We start from the raw sequence: 24,745 nt of genomic DNA, 5'->3' as shown, positions 1-24,745 counted from the left end.
ATAATTTTTTTTACAGTGTACATAATACTGCATCCACTGTTTGATAGTGATTTCATACTTAATATGTGCCTTACACTGAACACTGTGGACTACATCCAATTAAGCTGTCTGTCTGTCTATATATCTATCTGTCAGGTTTTAATAATAGAAATACAAAGTTTACTTGATAAAGACTTTATTAAAACACTTATGGAACAGACTTTTTGCACTTTAGAGGCTTTGAACCAGAAAAGTAAAACCAATAACAAAACACCAAACAGAAGACAACAGTTGACTTTGTTACATAAATACAATAAATACTTTCTAAGAAAATGAGATAAACAACATTTGTTACAAACAGCAAGCTTGAAATGAAAACACGCAGGGAGAAACCACCGTTAAGACAATTTCAGAGTGATTACAGAGCAGCGAGTTAGCAGCTCCTCTGGTGGGATGTTCACAGCTGGGAAACCTCAAAGAGAAACCACGTTCATCTCTATATAATAAACTATAACTTATACACAGCTTTCATTTGCTTTTTTTTTTAAATGTATGCACGTTCCTAAATTATCATCCATTTTTATGTCACCTTAATTTTAACATTTTATTTCATGATGCCATTGTTTCATGTCATATTTTTACATTTTATGCCACTTTTATATTACAGGATTCATCAGTGACTCATTTTTATTAATAATCCAACCATGTATTTAATATTTATTATTTTCATTTTATTTCATTTCATTCTCATATTTAATTTTTTGTCACTTTTCTTTCATAATGCCACTTTCTATAAGATCATTTCTTTATTTCATGTCTTTTTCTTTCATTTTGAAAGCTTTGGGTTTCAATACACATTGCATAAGAGTTATGCTTTATCTGAATTTCTACTATACCTTTCTTTTTACTGTAGAAACTTTGACTCAGCAGGAAGCAAACCCTGCCAAACACCCACGCTGCATTAATGTGTAGACACATGCTGCACAGCCAATTCAATTCAAAGTCAACTCAAAGCATTTTTATTTTTGAAGCCCACCAGTATCATAAATCTGTCCCATAACCTCTGTCTTCTGCAAATCAGATGAAAATCTCCACAAAAAAGATTAAAAGTGTCTTTTTTCAGTAGGAAGTTTTTAGTTTATATAAAGACATCTAATATGCAGCATTTTGAGTCTTAAAAAGGTTTTCTCACAAAGAAATGATCAAAAAACTTTGGTGCAGTTTATCCAGGCAGATTTTTTGTTTCACATAGTAACGTTTTGAAGCTGAAGTGAGATTTTACTCATGCAGGTCAAAGCAATGCTCAGTGCTGACTCTTTAAAGTGACAGAAAGCAGAAATAATGTGTGACCAGTAACGTGGTGGGTAATGAAGACGAACGAAGGCAGCGTGCAGGTCTGTTTGTGCTGTTTGTCACTTTAAACCTGAACCAAAAGCCCCATTTGGACATGAATTCAAAGTCTGTGAAAATATGACAGCGTATCGAGACTATTGGAGGTTAAAGGAAAATCACAGTATTGAAACTCCTTTTGAAATGTAGTTTGTTGTCTGTCTTAATGACTGGAAAGCTGTTGTTTGTGTTCTAACATTTCCTTTTAAAGATATGTATTTAAAGATATTTAAACAAATTTAAAGATATAAATTTTACCTGGAAATTGTTAAATTAGATGTTTTTTCCATCATAAAAATTCAGTTTTCTTTTTCTTTCTTGTCTTGATATTATTTTTTCTCCACAAATCATACATGTGTGTTTTTCTCAAAATTTTAAGACTTTAATCTCAGGATTTCTTCTTGCTTCACCCAGTCGCTCAATTTCTCTGTTTTTATTTCTTTACCTTTAGTAATTCGCTCTCATTTTAATGGACACGGACGTTCAGGTGGGAAAACATTTTAGAAAACAAATAAATGTGAATAGATAAACACATTTATTTGTTTTCTGTCATTTGCTCAGAAATAACAGAACTACAGGACATCTGGCCGCTGTTAATGTGACAGTTTGAGAAAGTGGAAAACAGAGTTCAGAGAACAGGTTACTTACCTGAAGCTGACATCACAAGAGCGCATGAATACTTTTTCACTTGGATCATAAAATAATGCCCAGAGAAAAAAATTATTCATATATGGTGTGGACTGATAATAAAATCACCCAGCCTCCCAAAGAAATAAATTCCATCCAAATGGGGCTACAGAGAGTGTATGAAGTGCACAATAGTCCTGTTACTGGACTTTAAAAATCATCCACATCCTGTTAACGCTGTTGTACAAACTGCGGAAAACTCTGACAGCGACTTCTGGAAGTATAAAGAAGACTTAAGGCAAATAAAACTACCCCCGCCTCGCAGCTGACATTAGACCTGGACCAGCAAGTCACCGCCTCAAACCCCTGGTAAGCTGGAGGAGAAATAAATTCATGTGCATCACCGAGGTCTCGAATCCTTTGGTGAGAGGAGATAAATAAGGAGAGCTGGAAACTCTGCTCAGCACTGTTTCTAAGTGTTTATTTAGGAGCTCCATGCTTTTAACACGAAACCCCTGCAGCTATGCACACTTGGCAGTTGGCAGGCAGAAGGCCATGGTGGAGGGAGGCACCAGGATGTCAGTGAAGATGGGTCGGTATCCGACGGGAAGAGGGGGAGCGCTCTGCTCCAGCAAATCCAGTACAGCCCCTTTGATGTCCCTGGAGACGTCGCCGCGGATTTCCAGCAGCACGGACACGTGCTCCTCACTGAGACAACAAACACAAAATCTTTTACTACATTATTCACCAAAGGAAATGGACTGGTTCTCATACAGCGCTTTTCTACTCTGAGCACTCAAAGCACTTTACACAACTCACCTCATTCACACAAGCTCTTACTTCTATGTAAGTGCTTTCTATGTAACATTCATGCTCTGATGGATGCTTGGGGTTAGTATCCTGCTCAAGGATATTTGGCTTGGGCAGGGATCGACACACAAACCTTGCGATTAGCAGATGACCTGCTCTACCTCCTGAGCTACAGCCACCCCAGGAAGACTCATTTTATTTCCCAATGTGTCTTTAAGATCGTTTCAAATCGAATAGCATCACTTTGATGATACCTTTTCTTTCATAATGTCACTTGATTTTAGCTTTTTATTCCACGTGTTTACGCTTTTGATCATTCTGTTTTATATATGGGTTTATTTATTTCGTATTGATTTTTCTCACCTTTTCATCTGACAGCGTTACTTTAATTCAGACCATTTCATTTTTTCTAAAATCAAACTTTATTTTATCTTTATGCCTTGTTTAATATCATGCCTCATGTCTCACAGCCTGAAAGTGAGTAAAGACCAAGTATAAAAACTAAATGGCAGGCTTAGTCAATGTGCAAATCTGTGTGCAAAGCAGTTGCCTGTTTTGGGATCATATACTTGGGTGTATAGAACAATAAAACTGTTGTAAGCAGGATAAGAAACAAATATCAATGAATGAAGTTTATTAAGAATCATTTAAGAATAAAGAAAGATTAAAGACTTTAGATGTGCTTATAAAACTTTAAACCCTCCTGCTGTCATCTCACAGAGGTCTGAGAGATCTTCCATGAACAGTGATGTTAATTTCTGGAGACCTGATTGGTCAGCAGGCAGTGAGTTCGTATTATGGCTATGTTCAGTCTGGGTTTTTCATTTTGCAGCTTTGTTCAGGTGTGTTATTTTCCTACTCCTGTGGTGCGTGCAATCATAAAAAAGGGTTTTTCTCCTTTGAAATGTGCTGACTGACTGATTATGAGATGAATTAAACCTCAGAAACAACCGAAAGACTTCTTGAAAGGTCCCGTTTTGTCTGCTCACTTTGGAAGAATTTGTTCTGTTGTTTTTTTCTTCCCCCATTGAACAACCAAAGACATTCAGGGCTGTGGCAGCTTTATTAAAAAGCTGACGTATGACGTCTACAATACAACTTTCTTCTGAACAACACTGGCAGTATTTGTTTTACACATCAAGCTTACAGAATGAGCAGCAGTTAGGGTGGAGGAGGTGCTGATTACCTGATGTCAGGATATTTGGCTGCAAGTCCAGACACCTCCAGAGTGAGCATGTTGGGGTCTTTGAGGCGGATGAATTCGGCCAGGACGGGGAGTAAGGCCAAAGGGTTCACTTCAGGTGCTGACCCTTCACCTTCCTGCTTAGACAGATAGATGCACGTGTGGCTTTGAGTGATCGAGCACGGACAGGTATGAATATTCTGTGGAAAATATTCAGTTAAGCCATCGCAGCAAATGAAAATACACGATTCTCGTGCAGTACAACGGCAAACTATATGTCTACAAATATCCTATATATCAGCCCAAAGTGCTCAATGTTAAATAAATAAATCAATAAATAATAAAATACTTACATACGATTATTTTTACTCAGCGTTTTATTATCAAACAAACTTATTTGACCTCTTCTTTAAAAATAATTGTTCTACCAATGAATTCATTAAATAAGTTGTAGTTCACAATAAAAGTAGATGATCAAAAGTATTTTTTTTTGTCACGCAGTAATTTATATTACGTTTTTATTTCACAATATACATTTAGAAAATTTGTCTTTTTTATTTCATAAAGCTATAATCCCACATTTCATTAAAGGTTTAAAAATGTGTTAAATTGTACATCAATTTTTATCGAATTATGATTTGTTATTTCACAGCGACAACATGATTCACATTACTTTTCTACTTTTACACCATTTTATTTGGTCTATTTTTCATTTCATTTTTATGTCCTTGTTTATTTTATAATGTTACATGTCATGTGTATTTTGTTCATCTGTTAAATTAACTGAATATTGATCAATATGGGCCTAAATAAAATACATTTTCAAACTGCAGCTAACGTAGTACTCATATTTCTACAAAACCTCGACCTTAACATACTGATATTGTTCAGTGTTACATAAACTGGTACATTTTTCTGAATCATGTCTAATAGTATTGTGTATCGTGTAATAGTACCCACCAGGTTGTGGAAGATTTCTCTGAACAGCTGGTCGTCCTGAAGCATCTGCTGAGCGAGCTGCCTCCTCTCCTCGCCGCTACGACACACCAGCCTCTTCTGCATCAGAGCCCTGACGTACTCCACCACCATCAGCCACTGGGCCTCTTCCTGCAGACGCTGCACACACAGAATGTATAAAATAAATATGCACTATGAGACTTATTCCTGTCTTTGGAGGTTATTTACACTTTATTCGGTTATTAGGTTCTGCACCTCTAGACCAACTTTACCCTCGACACACACAGTACATTTCTAAACCGCTCTCTGAATCTGATACCTGCCGGCAGGGAGGCCGAACGCGCACGTACAGCTCCAGGTGACGCTCCAGGACGCGGCAAAGTTTGGGGGTTGGGTCTCCCTGAGCCAGCCAGGGTCGGGTGAGCAGGCCTGGGAGGAAAGGCTTCAAATCCAGCAAGAGCTGATCCATGACCAGCCGGCACGCCCGCCGCACCGCCCGGTCCAGAGCTGCCAGAGGGTTTGGAGGAGTGCGAGTGAACTGGCCTGCCGACTGGGACGACTGCTGCTGCTGCAGGCTCTCCGTGGACTTCCTACACCGACAGTGAACAACGATTAATCCTCTCTGAGACCACACACATATTTGCTCCTCAAATCGATCTGTTCACTGCACCGATCTGGCAGGTCACTACAGCTGTCATACTGTACATGTCAACTGATCAAACTAATCAGATGCACGTCCTGCTCTGCGTCTAACCTCATTAAAGATGGATTTATAAACAAACATGTCCCTTCTTTCTTTGTCTTATACGGCACTAAACACAAGCTGTTTTTAGGACACTCAGATTCCGAGCCATGATCTTCATCTCTGGAAAACTGACACTTGGTTGCTTCGAGGCTCCTGAAACTAATCACATTTAGAGCAAATGCCGTTTGCTTCTTTCACAGGCGCAGCTATTCACTGCGTCTCACATGACATACACCCTCATGTTGTGATGGTCTGCTTGCTTGCTTATAACTTTTCCATGCCGATGGGTGGAGCAGAACATCAGCTCAACTGGAGTGTTTCCTCAATTAAACTCCACCCTTCCTCAGACCTTCAGTGGCTTTTCTTTCACACAGATCTTTGCTTTGTGTCACTCAACATGTCCAGATACACACAGGTCATCACTACTGATGATTCTCACCTCACAGTTATGTTTTTCTTTGTCTTTTTTAAATTTGATACCAAGATAAATTAGTATTTAGTGGCCTTCGCCCTGTGTCTTCCTCTGTCATGGCTTCAGAGCCGAGCCAGTGTGCAGAAAATTACATTAACACAGTTAATTATTAATGGCTAACTGTTGTATGACTTATAGCTAAGCTCATAATAAAGATCAGGACTCAGTCTGTGCATCGGAATTATGACCAAAGTCTGAAAATATGCAAAGGTAGACTCACATGGGACTGCATGTAGTGGGACTGGGATGTCTGTGCTCCAGAACTTCCCCGTGGAATTCTTCCGTTTCTTTTTAAGTGTTTTTCAAAGTGATATTAAGAAATAATACGTGACCCCACGCCATCAAATGATGGATCGATTCAACATGAGAGCACTGAGAGTGTGCACATCCTGCAGCATTTTCCAGTCAGAAGCTCCTGTGTGTGTCGTGACTACTTACTTCTACACCTGCACTGATGTTCCACTACAAACTTACTTGAGGATGATGCAGTTGCTGATGGAGGCCAGCAGATAGTGGAGGTAGAACTTATTTTTGCTGTTGCTCAGATCCCTGCGATGCTCCTTTCCAAATTCCACCAGAGCTTCACGAAACCTGGAGGTTAAAGTAGATGTAATGATTCATAAAATTATTGCAAAAGGCAACCTCTGGAGTTGAAAAGTGCAGCAGAAGGAGCACAAACTGTAGTTCTTCTAACTTCCCACTAGAGACATGCTCCAAAAAAAGAGTCTACCCCAACAGACTAATGAATCCAGCTGGATACTGGATTTAGGGGCATATCCATGCTGACTGACAGGTATCCTGACAGAGGTGGCATGAGCTGATCCATGCCTGCTAGGCCTCATCTCTGTTAAGTGGACTCATTAAACTGGACCTTCTACCACGCTTGTGGCCATTCTGGGACATTTTCTCTTTTTGGACCATTTTCTTTAAACCCTATGTTTGATGTCTCTGAAAGTCTCAGAGCAGTTTGAACTTCAGCAGGTCACCTTGAGCATGTCTGTATGCCTAAATGCACTGATTTTGTTTTCGTGATTGTTTGCATTAATAAGCAGTTGAACAGGAGCATCTACTGAAATGACTGGTTAGTGTACATAACAACATTAAGGAAATGATAAAACTTGATCTGACTTGAAGTCTACAAACAGTGTAACCTGGGCTAAAGAGCTAATACTAAGCAAAAGCTGTGTACAGTATGTTCAGGAGCACAGAAGCACAACGTGTGTGCACACACACCTGTTCAGGAGGTTCTCCATCTCATACAGTCCCATCTGTATAGTCTGATCTCGCAGGGACTCTCCAATCATCAGAGCCACCCGGGCGTTCTCCTCCAGCATCTACCACAGTGACACACACACCACACAAATCCACACAAAATACACAGCATAGTTTTACAAACCACTCCTGGCAAAGTCCACACCAACTCTACATTCAGTGGGAAACTTGAACTAAGTTTAATAGCAGAGACTGTGAGATCTTTGTTTCTGCCAGTGGATTTCCAAGAAGGACCTAATTTCATTACATACAGAATCTCCAGGGTGCGGACAGGGATGAAGATCATCATTGTGATTACATTATCACATGATTACATTATCCATCTCCAAAACCAGGACAGAATCCACAGTCATGCTGCACGCGAGGATTGTGAGATGCTCATTTAATTTTTATTAAAGAAACTTTTAAATGTGTCAAATTTGCTCCACGTTATGGGTCTGTGATTGTATTTATCTGATGTTTTTATAGCACTGGTTACCTGTGTGATGATTGTGGGCAGGCTTGTTTGGTAGAAGCCCTCATGGTCTGTATCTGGCTCCTGGTCCCTCTGCCAGTCCTGCAGCTCCACCTGCAGCGCTTTGTGCATCCATTCAGATACACTCTTCTACAGCAGCAATGACACACACACACACACACACACACACACACACACACACACACACACACACTGTGTGTACTTAATGGAACAACACAGACAGTTTCAGTATATAAAACATCTGTATTCTGTATATGCAGACTGTGCTCACCCGAACACTCTGCACGTATTTGCACTGCAGCTGCTCGAGTCCCTCTGTGGAGATTAGAGGTCCCAGCTCTTCTCTCTCCATCTCCGTCACCAGCTCAGGATGACCCATCATGTCCGGGCTGCAAAAACAAGACTGCCGCGTTCAGATTTTAGTGGCTTTAATTCTCATTGTAATGAAGTATTAATGAACTTGTGGCTTCTTGTGACGTTATTGGCTGAACGTGGGTTTGAAGAGTTCAGCCAAAGGGTGGCGTTTTATGCTAATAAAAGTCCATAACTTCACAATAACAACAAAACAGAGATTTGAAAGAAAAGTTTTGTATCTTTTGTTTCTTCTTCCAATCTTGTGATCAGCTCAAGATTAAAATCTTCCAAACTGCTGTTTAGAAATATCCTGAAAAACTCACTTTATGGTAACAGAGAAATGATAAATACAGATTCTGTACCGATCACGAGCCTCACCTGTTGTAGATGTGCAGCACCCAGTTGAGCACAGCGAAGATTTCACCGCTCTCCAGGTCCCAGCTGCTAACCTAGGCCACAAATATCACTTACATGTGGACAGTGATGGTCGTCGGTGTTTGAAAAAACACTGACCTGGACAGAAGAAGAATCTGTAGTATCCAGGATGAGGTGGCATTGCTCATTTCACTGACCTGTGTCAGGTGGGCATGTAAACAGCAGTGGCTGGCCCTCAAGTAGGCTCCAGTCAGCTTGTAGTGTGGCGGGACGCAGTGCTCCAGCAGGTGGCGTACGGTGGCCAGGTCGGCCATGATGCCGTGCTGCAGTGCGGAGAGGTGACCTGCCAGACCCGGACCACGTGTGTGCAGATAGGAAACACTGCGAAACCGCGCCGCCACCGCCTCCTCTAGTACCTGGGAGAACGGAGTATGAGTGAACTGAGACATACATTTGTAAAGCAGAAACTTGGTAACAGTGTTTGTATCAGGTGCTGCTGACCTTGAAGAAGCACGCTCTCCAGCAGCGAGGTCGCCCAAGGGGTAGGGGCCTGCTGTTGCCTCCGCCGCCCCCTCTCTCTTCCAGCAGAGTTTGGTCCAGCGCCTCCTCCCGCTCCACAATCCTCACAGCGGATACAAACGGCGTGGGGTTTTGTCGGGCCAGAGCCAGAGCACTACTCACCACCGCCCACAGCTCCTTCCCTGCAGCGCCAGGATGAATGTGGAGTATGAAGATATCAGGTTTCAACCAGCAGACTTTGTGCTTTTATCATCAGGACCACAGAAGCTGGGATGAAGGATTTTATTAAAGTTGCTAATACCCAATGGCACTCTTTCCATGACACTGCTTCTTCTACATGTTTCTTGATGTATTCTTGCTTTGGAAAAGTCAACTATGAAGCTTATCGCTTATCCAGGGTGCATATTAAATATCGCTGAATGTTATAATTTTTTTTCTTTTATCAATAAAGATTTTTTAAAGGTTTCTTACCAGAACAGAACTGGTTACTACAGCTGCAAATGCCTGAAGGTCAGTTATTTAAAACCATGTCTCAACAACTTTAAGCAACTTATATGGGGGCGACCGTGGCTCAGGGGGTTGGGAAGGGCACCTGTAACCGGAAGGTCGCCGGTTCGATCCCCGGCCTCTCTGTCCTGGTCGTTGTGTCCTTGGGACACTTTACCCTACCGCCTACTGGTGTTGGCCAGAGGGATATGGCAGCCTCTCTTCTGTCAGCCTGCCCAGGGCAGCTGTGGCTACAACCGTAGCTTGCCTCCACCAGTGTGTGAATGTGAGCGTGAATGAATAATGTCATTGTAAAGCGCTTTGGGTGCCTTGAAAAGCACTATATAAATCCAATGCATTATTATATGAATGAATGGTCTTTTTTTTAAACAGAAACATGTAAATCTGATTAACAGTGATGTGTTGTTAGGGTGTCAGGAGAGGAACTTTAACAAAAAATGATGGTTAAGCTTAAACTGATTTTCCCGTATCCAATGAGCTCCTCACCCAGTGCATCGACCAGGTGCCGGACTCCAGAGAAATATTTGGCCACCACCTCCTGGTCTTCAGTGCTGAGCGCACCTCCTGCAGCCTTGTTGAGCTGCCACAGAATATCATCCTGCAAGTACTCCAGATCCATCAGCTTGGCATGGGCCTCCAACAGCCGCCGTGACTCCACCAGGCGCTCTGTCTCCATCACCATGCTACGCACTGGGCAATAGAGAGTATGTGGTGGTGGTTTACATATAACTAACATAAGAACTAACATAAGAATTATTAAACATGAAAAAGTTCACACTGCTCTATAGACAGTTTTTATAGTTTCTTTATGAAGGAATTATGAGTGGATAATGCCGTCATCATAGCTGACTGTGACTTTAGAAGCCCCACCCACCTGTCATTTAAACCTGGAAAGGGCAGCCAATCAGAACACCTCTTTTAGATACTGATTGTGTGTAGACACACCTCTGAATATCAGGCAGAAAAAGTAGTCACTGACAAGTCAGTACTTGTCAGTGACCCAGCTGCTTTGGTCAAACATAAAACTGTCTTAGTTAAAACTAAACACTAGAACTCAATGCAGCACATTCACAGACTACAACCTTGTTACTTACCAGATCTGAATCAGTGCTTTCTGAACATTATGCCTTTCACTACGGGGCGCATGTATTAGATTGCATTACCACAGTATGTGCACACTTTTAAAGCTTTTAAGGCCTCAGCATGGAAAACTCAATATCCTGAAAATGCACATCAGAGCAGTGGGACATTTTTTAAAATAATATAGATTTTTTGATCTGTTTTCATATCATAAACACACAGAAACAAACAAAGTCACAGTTAAATTTGTCAAAATGCATCAATGTAAATGTTTTATGGTGTGAGTGACTAATTATGTCAGCTTTCAAATAGTTTTCCTGAAGTCCTGTTCCAGGATAAAACTGTGTAATACGATGTCATCTCGATTTAAGTCCTTTCAAGTCAAATCAAAACCAGTTATAATAATCTGCTCATCATATAACAGGATTAAGGCAAATGTATGCCTGTATGTATGCAAAGTGTGATGACCGGGACATCTACGTTTGTCACTTTCCTCATGGGATCCTACTTTCATCCACACAGCTGCTTCTCACCGGAGTAAAGTCGTGGCAGGTTGCTAACGGCAGCGAGGAGCTGACTGTGGTTTGCAGACACCTCTCTCAGCCTCTCCAGAGATCTTCCCCCCTCTGTGTTTTGATCAGACTCCAGTCCAGCTTTCTTCAAATCACGTGACACTTCCCTCAGCTCAGTCCGGGCCTCGCGGAGCTGCTCCAGACCCCAGCCCACTCCCTCCAGGTACGACTGGACCATGGACTGGAAAGAAAGGGATTACAGTGTTAATGTTAGGTCTATTTACAAAAAACGGAAAAAGAGCAAAACTTTTCCTCTGTCCTTCCACCTCCCCACATGTCATCTTTCTTCTGATTGGTTGCTCTTTGTTAACACAAGATTTAAACAGCAGGTGGGCGGGGATGTAACGGGACTAAAAACCCTCCAAAAGGTTTTTGTGATTTTAGGTCAGCAGTGGTTTTCTCCTTGGAACTCTTCCATGGATGCCACTTTTTTCCTCGTCTCTTACTGAAGAATCATGAACTCTGACCTTTACCGAGACAAGTGAGGCCTGCAGGTCTTTGATGTTATTCTGGGTTCTTTTGTGACCTCCTGGATGAGTGGTCGACGAGCTTTTAGGGTAATTTTGGTAGGTTGTCCACTCCTTGGAAGGGTCACCACTGTTCCAAGTGTTGATTCACTGGAGTCCCAAAGTCTTAGAAATGTCTTTCTTTTCTAGACTAATAGACATCAGTGACTTTGTTTCTCACTTGTCTCTTTAGATTGCAGAATCTTGTGCTGTTCACTGAAATCTCAAGTGATGTCTTGAGTCGGCAGGTTTGGCAGAAATCAGTCCAGGGTGTGGCAACGGAACTCGAGCTCAGCTTTCCAAAATAAAAAATTGCAGGTAATTCATGATTTAAGAAGGGGAGGTGGCCAATTACTTTTTCACACAGGGGCAGGTAGGCTTGGATAGCTTTTTTCGCCTCAGTAAATAAAATAATTACTTTAAAAACACATTTTTTTGTTGAACTGGGTTACAACTATAATTACAACTTGTTTGATGACGTGAAACATTTAAGTGTGATGAAAAAAAGTATGCAACAGAAAATAAGGAAGAGTAGATTAGGTTTCTTTTATGTGCCTTATTGGGATCATTTAAAATGCTTTAAAACTACTGCTCCATTATTGTGCATTCATGCGCGTTTGTGGACTGTGTTGTCACCTTCAGCCTGGTGTGAATGGAGGCTGTCCTCTGACTTTCTCTCTTCCTGTATTGACTGAGTCGCTCCAGATGTTCAGGCCGACAGAAAACACCCGACGCCCACTTCAGGGCAGCGCCGCGGGCCAAACACTCTGCCCTCTCCACCTCAGGCCACACCTCAGGCTGTGGCACCATGTCTGAGAGACAAAGAGAACAAAATATCAGGCAGGGAGATATACTGAAGCAACTGGCCCATAAAGAGGCAGGCCTGCCCTTAAGCATGCTCTCTTTTATTGTCTTTTCAGACTGTAATTTACAACATGAACATCACAGTGTTGAACCTCTTTTACTGAAGTCATAGAGGAAGTGAGCAGCAGGTTGATTGCCCCTGGCCTTTCTGTTCTGTTGTGTCTGAAACACCCCCTGTTGGCCATTAGACAGAATGCAGATTTAATTAACTTCAGCCCTCAAAGCTACAAACATCTTTTATATACAGTCAGTGTCACACACACCGGAAAGAGGCGTGTTTTATCCACTACTTGCTTCTAGCACAGGATATATTAAAACTACTAAGTTCACAAGTTCATGTTTGGGTAAAATGTAAAGAATAAAAACTACATTTTATTTTTATATATAAAAGACTCAGACGAGTTACACAAAAGATGTTTAAGCTGAGCCATGTTAGTAAGCTGCTGAGCCATCCTGTGTCACTAGAACAGCTTCAAAGCTCAAAATCTCTGGGACTCCACAGGAGCGAAGGAACACCACTCTTCCAAAACACATCCCCTCATTTGGTATTTTGATGTTCCAAAATCTCCCTTCGGTGTTTAGTGAATCTCATTTTCATTTTCTCATATCATTTTCATCCTCATCAAAGCATTGAGCCCTTATGTCCTATCAGTGGGGGCATTATAATCCTGGAAATGACCACTATCAGAAATGTTTCATCACAGGTTAAAAGTGAACGCTCAGAATAATTTTGTTCTGAGTTGTCGTTGCACATTTCTCTAAGAGGACAAGAAAACACAAACAAAGGTTTAAGTTCACCGTTTATTATATTGTGTTAATCTGTTTTAATCTGCACGCGCCAATTTATACTGCATTAGAAGTGTCAGAGAAGTTCTAGCGTTGCAGTAGTAAATTATGGATGTTAGTTAAACTATTATGCATGCTTTATTATAATGAGATGTTCTACATTTGTTCCATTTTATTTCCATCTCAGTTCAGCCACTGAGATTCTGTTTTATTTTTTACCTCTATGTTGGAATAACAAAGCTAAGAAACAACACGTCGGGTGCGTTGCTCCATTGAAATGACTATCAATCTGTAATGCTTGATTGATACAACTGCAATAAATCTATGCATACAGTGCAAGTAATTTTAATATTTAATTTTGTGTTTTTTAAGTATTTACAATAATTGTTTTTCTTTTGCAAGCTTTTATTTTTGAATAAATATTACTTCCTACCACTGTTATCCTGTCAGGGCAAGCAAGGCAAGCAGTGCTTGCCTCATCAAATCTAAAAATAGATGCAAACTGAAAAATACCAACAGTGATTTTTCCTTTCACTTCTATCTTAAAGCTTCTCATCCATTTGTGCTAATTTTGTTCATCTCCCATTAACAATGAAGGAGCTGGGCAAGCGGAAGACAGCAGCTTTTCTTCTGGTGGATAAACTCTGGTTTTTCGCTGATGGGACGGGAGTGTGTGAAACAATCTAGCTCAGCCTTCACTGCTCTGAGATCAGCTATGACATGCACTACATATGGAAACACAGCTAGAAATAGCAACTAAATGAGCTGTAGTGATTTAGCATCATAAGCGATGAGTTTCCTCTTGCTAACCACCTTGGCCAGCATGTGTCATGTAGAGTAGAAAAGTTGCTAATAACTTCTTACATTAGCAAGAAAAGCTGTGGCGACGGTGGAGAGGGGAAGGCGGCTCTGACCATAAAACAGGCAAGTTGACTAGGTGCAGTGTCAACAGTGCTTTTAAATGAGTATCTATGAGAATGTCTGACAGTATTTAACTTAACCAGCTGGTTTGCTAACACTCCACATGACATGATGGAGTTGGAAAACAGAATCTAATGAGACAAGGGGAAACAAAACTAAACAAAATGCACATGAGATAAGAGACTAGCAAAATAAAACAGGAAGTAACAAACATCCAAACAATGACACTAATATACAAACTAGTCACTAATGGGAACGCTAAGAAAAAACAAAACCCTTTATAATCTGATCTCTAAGCAAAATACTAACTGCTAGCCATACACCACACTAAAGTCAAAGGTCAAGAGTTTACAAAGAGGAATACAAAGGGGGGCATTAAATAAAGGATTAAAAAGTCCAGAACTGAAAAATTCCAAAAGCCAACGGGAAGGGTCAAAAACCCAGGATCATGACACAACATTCTTTTTTTCATTCATATTTTAATATTGACAGTTAACCATGACAGATACTACTCAAGTCTCTGTTTGCCTTACTGCAAAACTCACCGCATGCCACCGCTTCCTACCCACACCTTCCAAATCAAGGAAATGATAAAAGTCTGCTCAGTCACATGATATTAAAGATGGGAGGTCAGCACAGTCAAGGAGAGCGGACGCACAGCAGAGCAAGGGGGAAGCAACAAGGCGGACCAAGTGAAAGCTGCTCTCCATCTGACTGAAAAGGACCTCTTTTGTCCTCCCTTTCCCTTTCTTTACACCTTCCTTAAAAACTGTAATAAGTCCGTTTGATAGTAATATTTTAACACAGTTTATTAATTAGCAGAAGGACAGTACTTCTATGAAAAAATAATGCTAGCTGGTGCTCTTCTTTGTACATAAATACTTCCCTTCCTTTAAGTGTAAAAAAAACATATTCTGAAACTGTCCATGAGCCACAAGCCGTAAGTTCAAGTGAAAAACATCACTCCCTCAGGTTTTCCATATCCCGTGATCTCTACAATATAGAGATCACGGTGGAAAGGCAAAAAAGATGTACTTTATTTCTTCTTGATTCAAGCAAAATGTCTGATTAAAACAATATTTAACATTTAAGGCAACTTCACTCCTATGTAGCAATGCTAGCACCACCACAAAAGGGAGAGTGAGACATTTAATTCATGTGAGTAATGACTTACTCAGTGACTTCACTGCAGTTTTCACATTTGGCAAAGCCATGAGTGGACCCATCGTGGGCCAGTCCTGGCCCCTGGGCCACGGGTTTGGCATCCCAGCTTTACGGGACGCAGATCTGAGCGTGCAGAAGGACGCTCTGCTCATTGTGAAAGTGATCTTCAAAATGACTTTTAAAGAGTCATTTTATCATTTAAAGAGTCTAATAAACTCAGTAACAAAACTAAAATGCTTGAGTTCATGTAACAGCTGTAAAGAGAATCAAATAATACAGCATAAAGTTAAAATATTCAACTTGTATAAACACTTAACTTCATCGATTGAGGGAAAAGGAATCTGACATATTTTAAAATGTATTTTATTTATTTATTTATTTTTACCTCTGATAACTTTCTTGTGGTTACAGTGTGCCTTTGGATCAAACACTATGTTTTGTCCCCCTGAAAGCGGGGATCCCCCAGAGCTCATGTCCTCATTTTAATATTGATCAGACCAACAGAGGCAGCTGTGTACTGTCACGGGTTTCTGTTTGACTTAAAAACACTGTCCCCTACAATACTCAAGATACTTATGGTATCCTGTAGTTCTTTACAGCAAAAGAATTGTGTGTTTGTATGTGTGTTTCTTACAGAGGAACAAACACACAAAACATGCAATAAAACTTTAAAGTGCAGGCGGAAATGCAGAGACAACATGTTAAATGTCTTATACTCACTGGGTGTGACTATAGTTCAGGGCTATTACCATCATGAGATTAGCTGCTTTACTACAGGGAACAGTATTTGATCATATTTAGACAAATTGGGCTCCAAGTGAACGAGTGCTTCTAAATGTCACAGTTTAAAATCATTTGAAGGAAGTTTTGGAAGCTGGTCACAACCTTTCCCGTGACAGAGGAGCTTGAATTGGCTCGATTATGTGCTAGAAGAGAAGTTTCACTCCCTCGGCAGCGTCATTATTTCTGTCACAGCAGCTCTGCTTCAGAGAAATGCTCGTGCAGAAATGTGCAGTGATGAGATTTGTTCCCAGCTGGGAAGCATCCTGTCAAGAGCGATTATGGATTGCCTCACTTAATGTTTTTTTTAATCGCTTTCTCATTTACCAGCACAAGAAAAGTACACTCTGATTTTGTTACGGCTCCCAAAGCTGCCCCCAAATATTCTCCCATAATTTTCTCTGAATGTTCAGTATTGAGCTACCCACCACAGAACATTACATTCAGTGAGGAAAAATACAGACTTCTTATGAGATTTTTATTTTGGAGAGCCGGTGAACTTTCACTTATTATACCACTAACACAGCTTTGACTTTAAAGCCTTATTATTCAAAATGCAACGAAGACAGGAACAGAGGAAATAATATAAATAATAGATACAATTTAACAAACTGAGCACCAACACAGAGAAACCTAACCACTGATATTAAGGCCCTATTATAGAATATAGTTACTAGAATTTAGTTATCGCAAATGCACTTTGCAGATAAACCTTCATATTAATTCTTAGAAATTATAGATAAAACACCCCCCAAAAAGTCAATTTTGTTCATCTGGACGTAGGGTAGAAACGTTTTGTCACCCATCCAAGTGACTTCTTCAGTCTCAGCTGACTGCAGGTTTCCCAAACTTTATAACCAGTACATGACTGACTGAAACTGGCACCAGTGAAGGAACAATGGGCTGTGAGGTCAGTTTCTTCATTAACAGGCAAATTGCCATGACCACTGATCAACAACCACTGATCAAAGACCATTGGTCCAGCCCAAGGATCGGGTCCCCCGACACAAACAGAGTAACATAGTGTACGCTGTTAAGTGCCAGGAGGATTGCCAGGATTTATACATCGGGGAAACCAAACAACCTCTGGCGAAGCAGATGGCACAACACAGAAGAGCTAACTCGTCAGGCCAGGACTCTGCAGTTTATTTACACCTACAGGCCAGTGGACACTCTTTCAGTGATGAGGATGTACACATCCTGGACAGGGAGGAGCGCTGGTTTGAGCGCGGAGTCAAGGAGGCCATTTACGTGAACACAGCATCTCTGAATCGAGGAGGGGGCCTAAGGGTACATCTTTCGCCATCTTACAATGCTGTGATTGCAGCCATTCCCCAACTCTCTGTGAATGGGACTCATGGCCATTGATCAGTGGTTGTTGATCAATGGTCATGAGAATTTGCATATTAATGATGAAGGAACTGACCTCCCAGCCCATTGTTTATGCAATAGGCTAGTTTTCAAATGTACTGTTTATAAGGTTGGGGAAACCTGCAGTCAGCTGAGACTGAAGAAGTCACTTGGATGAGTCACTTGAAACGTTTCTCCCACTGAAAACGCTACGTCCAGATGAACAGAATCAACTTTTTGGGGGGATTTCCTTACCTGGATGATTGAGCATGCATCAAGACATAAATAAAACACTGAACGGTAACCTAATTTGCCAGTTTTTGCAGTATCACAATAATTAAGTAATTAGTGTCTTTATATGGAATGTTACATTCCAAACATGAGCTGCTAAAACAAACTTCCACATGCATAACTTTACAGAAATGCAAACAAATAAAGGTTTAAAAGACAGTCAGCAGTGTAGCTCAATAAATCCATGGCAACAAGAAGGAAACAAGCACATCACATGAATGTTATCAGCTGTCATCACAAACGTACACTTCACACGGGGGAAACCACAGCTACAACAAGTCCAGAAAGTGTGCATCACCCATTCTGATCCACCGATAAACAAAAACCAGCTGATGTCACCAACTGCTTGTGTTCCATGTAAAATCAATTATTTTCTGATCAATTTAATTCAAAACATGATCTTTTCCTCACCGTATTTAACTAATAAAGCCACAGGTATATCTGGTGTAATAACAGAAGAAAATCTTCTTTGGGGGGGGGCACAGCAGATCATCTGCCTGCATCTCACCCTGTCCCTGGCATCCTCCTCTACATGTGCTCCTTCACTAATTCCACAAAGCTTGTCTGAGGTCTTCCTTTTTTCCTCCTGCCTGGCAACTCCACGTTTAACATCCTCTGTGAAATATATCTCTTCTATCTAGTCTAAAAATGGCATCATACACATCACCCCGTGTGTCTTGGGTGAAAGATCAGGTGATTCCAAGACTTCAGTGAAGTGACAAGAATCAGGATTCTTGTCTTCTTTGTATATGAGGGTTTTTTTTAAAGTAAGTCATGATAAAGAGACAATGCCTAAAAATTTCCATAGCTTCCAGCCTATCCCAAGTTACCCAACAATTCGGGAATGGGAAGTGCTGCGCAGTCAAACCATTCTCCCTGTCCCAATGGAGGGACCGTTTTATAGCTCAGACTCTTTGTGTTGTGCCTGTCAGGTAAGCAGGATATCATATCTCATCTGTGAGTCAGCTAGAACACAGTTAGTCACATGACTGCCTCAATTTGAATTACACAACATAATTGGTCTTAACAGAATAATGTACTGGTTAGTGACTCAGCAGACAGCAATGTGCTGCGCTGGGTCGCCTGGCTTTCTGGCACTGTGGAGGTTGAAAGGTTACAGGTCTGCAGCACAATGGACAATATGATCGTTAACTAGAGACGGCGATTAAACAGACCTGATTCATAAGGATTTTGCAAAGATTGCAGAAAATTATTTACTGCTGATTTTATATATCAGAAGATGCTGATAAGTTTAAAGCTGCTACTTAATGTTCAGTAGTTGGTCTAAAAGTCAAAAATAAGTGGAAAGGAGTGAGATAAATTTAGGTGACATTTTCAGATGACTGGATTTAAAGATGCTGTTTCTTATCATATATGTGTGATAAGAAAATCGAGAAGGTACAAACAACAAAAACACGCTGATGCAGAACCTACAGTGTTTTCAATCCACACCGACTCAAATCCTCTATCTGATCAGGCACTTGCCCCTTAATAACAACCGTATGGTGGGTGATTTCTTTTTAAATCACTCACCAGACTGGATACTGTTAGGTTGGCCTGACCTCTTCTAATTTCCTGAGCTGGACCTCTCGACCAGGTTTGTGCTGTTTGGACCATTTTAATGGAATTATGTGACAAGGAATATGACCCACAGTGTGTACAAGAAGCTTGTGCTTTAGTTCAATCTAGCATTTTGTGTTTTTTGCAGTTTTTTATATTACTTAGCATAACATAACTAATTAGCAGGTATCTGTGTCTGTGCACTCATTCAGTTTATGCCAGGAGCTTGCTAACCGAGCTAACTTTCTGACATTAAATACAACAGCACACGGTCCCTTCAGCAGCTGCAGTGGAGCTTTCAGTTATACAAGATCCTTAAAGCCCTCATGAAATGGATATTTGAACATGCACAGGTTTGAAATTGCATCACGAGAAAATTAAACTTTTATATCCAAACACACTTGGAGTGTCTGTAGTTTTCTCCCCCCCAGCAGAAACACTGAACACAGGGAGGATCCTGTGTCTCACAAGCACTGGCTTCTTCAATATTTCGTCAGTCACTACAAATCAATCCATCAGTGTGAGCCAAACTCCTCAGTCATGAGTACTGGTGTGCTCATTCATTTCTCTCACAGAGAAGTAAGAGTGCAGCCTCACGCACAGCTTTGTTTTGGTTCTAGCTGTTAAGAGGCTTTAGAAGAAGTGGGTGTTGGCCACAGGCAAGCAGTGTGTGTGTGTGTGTGTGTGTGTGTGTGTGTCCCATTACCTTCTGGTTTGTCACCACCATTCTTTTGATCCCCAGCTGACATTGGAGTTCAGTTTTTAGCCGCCCATCCACCCGACGAGTCTCCTTTTCCCCTGAGGGCTGGTGCTGAGGGTGCCCAGGGCGCAGATCTGATGGAAGACAGTGAAGGAAGACACTGATGAGGAAGAGGAGAGGAGGAAGCAGAAGAAGAAGGAGAAGGAGAAGAAAGGGTGGAGGAGAGAAGGCACATATCCATTCTACTGAAGGCTTTCCTCTTTTCCTCTCTCTCACACACATACACTCTCTCTCCAGACACATCCTCTGCTGAGAGGCCGGCAGGAAAGGGAGGGAGGAGGGGGAGTTAAAGGAAGAGAATAATGCCTGAGGGTGGAAAGAGAGGGGAGGGAGGGGGAGAAAGGGAGGGTATAGGGTGATGTGCTGCTTTCAGGAGCCTGTGCAGAAGATGGTAAATGCTGTTAGAGGTGATTGTTTCTAGTTTTAGAGCCAACAAAACAATTGCAAATAAATAGTTGATTATTAGCGTTTTCTTTAAACTAGAGGAATTGAATTTCATTTTTACAACAGTCCGTCATAATCTTTTATTTTTTTAAAGATAAAGACCCCATGATGTTAGAGAGAACCCCAGTAATTAGAAGATTCCCCGTGAGCAGCACTTGCCAATAGTGGGGAGGAAAAACTCCCCTTTAAAAGGAAGTGACGTCTAACAGAACTCGACTCAGGGAGTTCAGGGTGAGGAGATAATACAGGAGAGATAATAAAGTGGCAATAATAACAACATATAAACACACGTGGAGTGAAAAGAGGGCAGCGGAGGACTTGTTATGTTGAGTGGTACGATCCCATTAAGCACACTGGGAGGACTTATGAAGTTTATATAATGAGTTAAACTGACTGCAGTTCACGCCGAGCAGTATGATAGAGGCAAATCCATGTTTGCACAATTTAAAATATTTCAAAAAATTTGGTGAAACATGGTGGCTCACAACAAAACATCAGCTGGACTGTGGATCATGTCGTTACATGACAAAGAAAAAAGGAAAGGGCTTCAGATATGTCTTCTCATTCACACCATCTGTCATTCTGAATCATTAATTAGCCAAACATGCATGTCTTTGGAGTGTTGAAGAAAGCTGGATTACCTGGAGAGAACCCGGGTAGATAACGGATTTGAACCAAGGACCTCCTTTCTGGGCGGCAAAAGCACTAACCACTGCACCACCATGCTGCTGACATCACTACCAAATCACATGAACTATCCTAATAAAAAGAGAGCAAAGCATGAACCATCTAGTCACACCTTGAGGCGATTGTTGTTGTGGTTTGGCGCTGTATAAATAAAACGAATTGAACTAAATTAAGACGAGGATATACTCATCCATGGCCACATCCATCATTTGGACCTGGAAACAGGATCATTAGATCATCAGTTAACAAGTGGATCACAGCATAAGTACCAGCAATAACCCAAAAACTTTGGCAGAAAGAAACAACGTTTGATATGTCATCTTAAAACTACAGAGGCTGTCTGTCTCCTGAACCCAACTGGGAGCAACTGATACCCGAAGTCTCTGCCTCACATTCTACTTTTTGAAACTCTAGGAACCTTAAAGAAGTGGACAGTCTGAAACTATCAAACTATGAGGTCTTTAGGATATGATGGGCCTTAATCATTCAAGAATCTGTATGTGTTAAGGATTTTAAATTCTGGATTTAACAGGCGCCAAGAGGTACCTTGTGAAATGGATAAGAGCTACAAAACAAGACAACAAGATCAAGAATAAATGCACAAATTTAACTGAAACTTCATTACTTACGAGTTTTTGCTTCACCCAGCTGTTGGTGGTATGACACACCTATAAACACATCACTGCTTAACCCATGTGTTATCAAATAACACTGTATCCCATGGTACACTTCAGTCATTCAATCTTAAGAGACACAACACTGAAACGATTGTTTGTTATGGCATCTTAAAAATGTCCCATGTGACACGAAAGCATCACAAGGGAAAGATGACGAGGGGAGGAGAGCAGGAAAACAATCCAGATGGTGGCACATGGGGGGGGGCACAGCGAATGGACCCGGTGTTCCAGAGGACCCCCTCTGGAGTCTGAGAGTCTCCTAGACTCGTAAAGGGAAACTACTTAACAGAAGAAACAATGTATAATGCATTAGTCATTATCTTACAACCGAGTGGAAAACAACAGAGCCAACAAGTAATGGAGTCCTTGATGAGTAGTGTTGTATTGGAAGGCACTTTGTAGGTGTCTCAGATGATTTTGTCAAGTTCTGGATAAACTGTTGTGGAACAAAATGTGTTGAAAATTTCCACTCAACAAAAACAGCACGTGTCACTGACCCTCTCTGATCCTCTGCAGCTGTCTCACCAGTACCGGCTACTGCCCCCGAGGACAGTTTGTTTATTTGTGGACCAGTTGAGTCCTCTGACCCCGACGCCCTGTTTACGCCTCCAAGCTTCCCGGATCTCTTCACAACACAGCGAGGAGCGTGCCAAGCGGCCCCGTGGCCAGAGCCAGCACAAACACAATCTCCCATCATCTTTCGGTGCTGCATTACTGATTTCCTCAAGCGAGTTTAGCATAACAAACTAAACTGAAATGGACTTTGAGAAAGGCTGAGAATGACTGCTGTGGCCTGTTTAATGTGCGAGAGCTGCATCTCCAAACAAAGAATCAGATGTGGATTGCAACAAGTGAAGTTTTTTTTAGCCACATTTCTTTGTGGACTTGAGAAATGTTTTGAATCTACTAGAGTAGCTTTCCTGAAGTTTAATGAGGTCTAATGATCGCATTAGAGATATCCATTCTCTATGACATCACACAGAGTCAAAAGTAGAACAAGCTGAAGTCTGAGCTTTTGGTTCACACGGATGAAGAACAGACAATAAGTCAAAAAAAGCAGTAGCTTTCCTTTCAGAGCATCTTTTTCCTTACTCGAAATAAAACTTTCCACAAATGGCCTCCAGAGTGTGCAAATCTGTCACCACCGGGTTGGTATTTCAGTGTTCGCTGAGCTTTTGAAAATATTCCATTGACCCACCTCAGCCCATCGAGGGTCCGGAGCTGTGTGGGTGTAACTTTCTCTTTGATGGTTCGCTGAAATCACACATACCCAGAAAACTGACTGGATTTCTTTTGAATCTCTGGTAAGATGTGAGATGAGTGATAGCTGGTGTGCTGTGTTTATGAGCTACAACTAAAATCACTTTTTAATGCTTCCTTATGCAGCTGACTGACAAAAAAGGGGGAGATATATATGTAAATCAGCTGTATTGTGAATATAACTGTATATAGAAGATGGAAAAGGCTTCCAGGCCTGAAACATAGAAGAAATTTAAATGGATTGCATCTGATGCCCAGCAGAAGGCAAAAACTCCGATTGCAAAAAGGAATCAGAGGAACAAAAGCTTACTTTTAAGTCTTATTTATTAAACATCAGCTTAATTTAGTAAAAGCTGGTTCCATTTCAAGTCAAAAAGACAAAGACGTTTTACAAATGCTTCAGTCAGAATCAGCTCACTTGTGATATCTGGTGTCGACAGACTCCAGATATCACAACTCTTCCAGATCTTTAAAAGAGAGTTTGTCTTTAAAAACACCATCCCATTGTTGACTGATCTCTAGAAACATCACTTGCATATGCTTCATATTATTTTCCAGAAGTTTTGTTAGCATAGATCTTTGACAGGTACAGAGTAGCATTAGTTACTAGACTGTATATAAAAGATAGCAGTAGTCCCTGCAATATTGTCCACTACTTTGGAACTCCGAAGTGTTTTGGCTGCCACCATATTGACTTCTTTGGAGCCCGAACAGACCATCGTTGCATGAGAAGGTGGCGTACTAAATATTGGCTAGTGCTAGCTAGTTCGGGGTACTAGTAGCTGAGAGGTTAGAGCAGGTCACCTACTAACTGGCATGGTGGCGGTTTAAACCCTGGCTGCCAGTCTGCATGCCAAAGCATCCTTGAGGAAGATGCTGAACTCCAGGTTGTTCTCCCATGCGTTCACTGGAATGTAAATCTTATTAGGCAAAGGAAAAAACAGTGCTTATGTGAATTCGGTATGTCGTATAAAAGTGCAGAATACTCAGAGTAGGAAAGCACTATAAGAACCAGCCTCTTAATCATTTAGCACGCTGCACCAAAAACAAGTGCAACACATAGCCACTTGCTAATAGTGCTAAGTAGCTAGGTGCTAAGGACAACATGCAGCTCACAGCTCCTTGTGTACATCCACATACCTTTAATACCATTATTAAACCAATTCACCCAGTATTAAGTTATTCATAGACCATAGACCTGCCTATATTGGGCACGTTTAGGATTTTAACATGAGACTGATTCACTTTTGGAACCAGCCTCAAGTAACTACTAGAGGAAGTTCATTTTTCTACCCAGGAGGTTGCAGCTTGTTTGTGCACCCACAGGCAGCTTATATAATTGTGTTGGTGAGAAATTAGGATGAACCATATCAATAAGC

General features: G+C 41.1%; 1 protein-coding gene across 2 annotated transcripts; it reads right to left on the bottom strand.

Moving 5' to 3' along the window:
* Positions 1-158: 158 nt before the first annotated feature.
* exoc3l1 (exocyst complex component 3-like 1) lies at positions 159-21,606 on the bottom strand. Of its 2 annotated transcripts, XM_019360829.2 has the most exons (16): positions 21,384-21,606; positions 20,245-20,372; positions 12,459-12,634; positions 11,278-11,497; positions 10,151-10,354; positions 9,140-9,339; positions 8,836-9,054; positions 8,642-8,712; positions 8,181-8,298; positions 7,913-8,038; positions 7,396-7,496; positions 6,637-6,753; positions 5,265-5,535; positions 4,949-5,104; positions 3,992-4,125; positions 159-2,703 (listed from the first exon to the last, which is right to left on the bottom strand). In XM_019360829.2, the coding sequence occupies exons 2-16, from the start codon at positions 20,285-20,287 to the stop codon at positions 2,517-2,519; spliced, it is 2,343 nt and encodes a 780-aa protein (XP_019216374.1). In that variant the 5' UTR covers positions 20,288-20,372; positions 21,384-21,606; the 3' UTR covers positions 159-2,516. The 2 variants fall into 2 exon arrangements, with proteins under 2 accessions (XP_019216374.1, XP_013121469.1); XM_013266015.3 differs by lacking the exon at positions 21,384-21,606 and having other exon boundaries at positions 20,245-20,560.
* Between the last annotated feature and the right edge of the window lie 3,139 nt (positions 21,607-24,745).

This window comes from Oreochromis niloticus, linkage group LG7 (genome assembly GCF_001858045.2).
Source record: "Oreochromis niloticus isolate F11D_XX linkage group LG7, O_niloticus_UMD_NMBU, whole genome shotgun sequence".
Classification (NCBI taxonomy): domain Eukaryota; kingdom Metazoa; phylum Chordata; class Actinopteri; order Cichliformes; family Cichlidae; genus Oreochromis; species Oreochromis niloticus.
This window is presented reverse-complemented; position numbering and strand designations above follow the sequence as displayed.